Genomic DNA, 3,343 nt, shown 5'->3' on the forward strand with positions numbered 1-3,343 from the left:
TATATAATATATATGCATGCATGCAGGGCAGTAGAGACACCATGTAGCTCAGTGTTATCTTCGTCGCACTCTCTTGGTGCGTCTGGTGGGGCCAATTCCTTCGAGGGGACAACAAACGGAGACAGTCGTAAAAGTGTCTCCTTTCTTTATGATAGTATATCTCCTCCTACACAATTCCGTGGTAAGAATATATACTTATTATTATTCTCCCTTTTTTTTTTCTTCCCTTTATTCCTCTAGTAATTATTATTATCCATCCATGCATGCATGCATCCATGCATGCATCCATCCATGCATGCATGCATCCATGCATGCAGCTGTATTCATGCATGCACGCTAACTGCCTACACACCACAAAATGCATGTAATATTACCTGCATGCGAACATAATACATGCATATATACATATATACATATATACATATATACATATATACATATATACATATATACATATATACATATATACATGTATACATATATACATGTATACATATATACATATATACATATATACATATATACATATATACATATATACATATATACATATATACATATATACATATATACATATATACATATATACATATATATACAAATATACATACGTATAAGTATATATGTATATAATTAATAATAAAGGAAAAGGAAGAGAAAAAATAAGACGGATAATAATTTGAAATTAATTTTCTATGTTCTTCAAAAACCCTAAACCCTAAACCCTAAACCCTAAACCCTAAACCCTAGAAAATATATATATGTATGCAGAGACTCCTGCTGATGGGCAAATAAGAAGAAATTGTGATTTTTATGATTTTCAAATATTTGAGGATTTATCTGTTGGAGACGAGAGGAGTCATCGTGTAAATGAATTCCTTAAATGTATGGCATTATGTAACACAGTTGTACCCCATTATAAGGCAAATAATAATACAGGAGGAGGAGGAGACACTTTTCTTCATACAGGGGCACTTGCACAGAGTTGGATAAGTGGTGTAACTCATAGTAGTGTTCTTGGTCGTTCTGTGGGTCCATTGGGGCCCCTAGGACCCTTGGGGCCCCTTGTTGGGGGACCCTTTGGTGGACTCAGTACACAAGGGGGGCCCCTACAAAAACCAAGTACTAGGGCTAGCAGCAGCAATGCAGCAGCAGCAGCAGCAGCAGCAAAAGATATTAATAATTCACAAAGTGCAGCAGACAGGTCTAATGCTAATGCTGACCCTCTATGGCACTCCGTGAGTACCCTATAGACGCAATGATATCCTGCTGCTTCTTACTGCTGCTTGCTGCTGATGTTTGCTGCTGCTGCTTGCTGCTGCTACCGTGTCTCTTGGCTTAAGGGGTACGGTGTCTGTGTCTCTTTGTTATATTTGTATATTTGTTTTGTAGTAGGGTTTGTTTGTCTCTTTTTTATTCTGTCTATAGGGATTATTAGGGTTTAGGGTTTAGGGTTTAGGGTTTAGGGTTTATGATTGTGTGCAGAATTCCTTTGCTCCTAATCTAACTCTTCTCTCTGGTAACTTAGATAACAATAGAGCAGAGGAGACAGAGACACCTCCGCAGCAACAAAGAGATATGCCATGGGGAGACACAGGAGACACCCCAGCACCTGCAGAACCCTTATCCAAGCTCGCAAAGAGACGTAAAAGTCTTGGCAGAGGTAATTTAGGGTTTAGGGTTTAGGGTTTAGGGTTTAGTGTTTAGATACCGCAGTCTAGTGTCCAGGATGCTGGGGCTTACGGTTTAAGGTTTAGGGTTCAGAGACTAGGTCATGGTCTGCCCTTATAGCTAGGGTTTAGGGTTTAGGGTTTAGGGTTTAGGGTTTGCATGCTGTTGTGTCTCCTTTTCTTATATTTAGGTGTCTCCTTTAAGGATACAACAGAGGAATATAATTTCCTTAAGGATGGGTAAGAGGACACATATAACAGCAGCAGCAGCAGCACAGCAGCAGCACCACACCCCCACCACCACCACCAGCAGCAGCAGCAACAGCAGCAGCAGCAGCAGCAGCAGCAGCAGGAGTTGCTGCGTGTCTGCTGCAGGGACGACTCGGAGGGGGAGGTGAATGGGCCAAGCCTTTCTTGTCTTTCCTCAACATCTAAGCGTAGTAAAGATTTTGCCTCTGCTGCTAGGGCCTCTTCTTCTAGGTAAGGATTTATTTATTTATTTATTTATTTATTTATTTATTTTATTTATTTATTTAATTTAGTTTATTTAATTTATTTATTTATTTATGTTTATTATTAATTAGGGATTCATTTAGTCCCTTCTTTTTGTGTTGTGTTTTTCTTGCAGATTCAGCAGGGTACGCATGCACTAATGCATGCATGCATGCATGTATGCATGCATGCATGCAAGGAAGCACGCATGCATGCGTGAATAAATGCATGCATGCATGCATGCATGATGAGTCACCATAGGTTTAGTGCCCTCCCTTGTTGCCATCTTAGGAGTCCTGCTTGTCCCTTCATCATCTAGATGCATGCACTGTCTCCATAATGATTTACCGCTAGGGTTTAGGGTTTAGGGTTTAGGGTTTAGGGTTGTGTGGTGAATGACTGCAGGACGAGACAGCGTCTCGACACTCACGAAGTACGTTGTCTCCATCGGAGGGTTTAGGGTTTAGGGTTTAGGGTTTAGGGTTTATATATACATATATAATATATAATTATAGATATAATACATCAAAATAAGCGCATGCATGTATACATATAGGTATAAATATACGTATAAATATAAATATATGTGTATATATACAGGCCGTGGTCCTTCCTTTGATGCTTACCGCCTATTAAGGAGTATAAAGTACCAAGCCTCCTCCCCTGATGAAGAATGTCTTGTCTCTGCTGCTAGTCATATGGGTTACTCTCTTGCATTCAGGAGCTCCTCTTCTGTTGTATTACAGGTAATTTATTTATTTATTTATTTATTTATTTATTTATTTATTTATTTATTTATTTATTTTATTTATATATTTATTTATTTAGTTATTTATTCTTTTTTTTCTTCTTTTTTTCCTTATTTTTTTTTTTATTTTTGTTTTTTTTGTTTTTTTGCTGTCTCCTTATTCCTTTTTTCCTTTAATTCCCTTTCCTTTTTTTTTTTTCTTTTTTTTTTTTCTTTTTTTTCTTTTTTCTGTAGATAAGTGCTAGGTGTTAATGAATGTAGTTATTTTTCTTTTTTTTTTTCTTTTTTTTTTGTGTATATAAATGATCAATTAAGGAGTTGGCAAGTTATTGGTATTAATGCATTTATTTATTTTTTTTTTTATTTTTTATTTTTTTTTTTTTTTTTTTTTTTTTTTTTTTTTTTTTTTTTTTTTTTTTTTTTTTTTTTTTTT

At 36.1% G+C, this 3,343-nt stretch overlaps 1 protein-coding gene across 1 annotated transcript in view; it reads left to right on the plus strand.

Moving 5' to 3' along the window:
* Positions 1-887: 887 nt before the first annotated feature.
* Positions 888-3,343, plus strand: part of EMWEY_00057160 (hypothetical protein) — a gene marked incomplete at both ends in the record, with an annotated part of 2,909 nt that continues 453 nt past the window's right edge. Inside the window, 6 exons of the mRNA XM_013477868.1 lie at positions 888-1,238; positions 1,486-1,663; positions 1,862-1,910; positions 2,299-2,308; positions 2,568-2,595; positions 2,763-2,908. Coding sequence (XP_013333322.1) covers positions 888-1,238; positions 1,486-1,663; positions 1,862-1,910; positions 2,299-2,308; positions 2,568-2,595; positions 2,763-2,908 — 762 coding nt within the window. The remainder of the gene's footprint in view (positions 1,239-1,485; positions 1,664-1,861; positions 1,911-2,298; positions 2,309-2,567; positions 2,596-2,762; positions 2,909-3,343) is intronic.

The sequence above is a fragment of the Eimeria maxima genome, genomic scaffold (assembly GCF_000499605.1).
Source record: "Eimeria maxima Weybridge genomic scaffold, Emw_scaff2071, whole genome shotgun sequence".
In the NCBI taxonomy this organism is placed as follows: Eukaryota; Apicomplexa; class Conoidasida; order Eucoccidiorida; family Eimeriidae; genus Eimeria; species Eimeria maxima.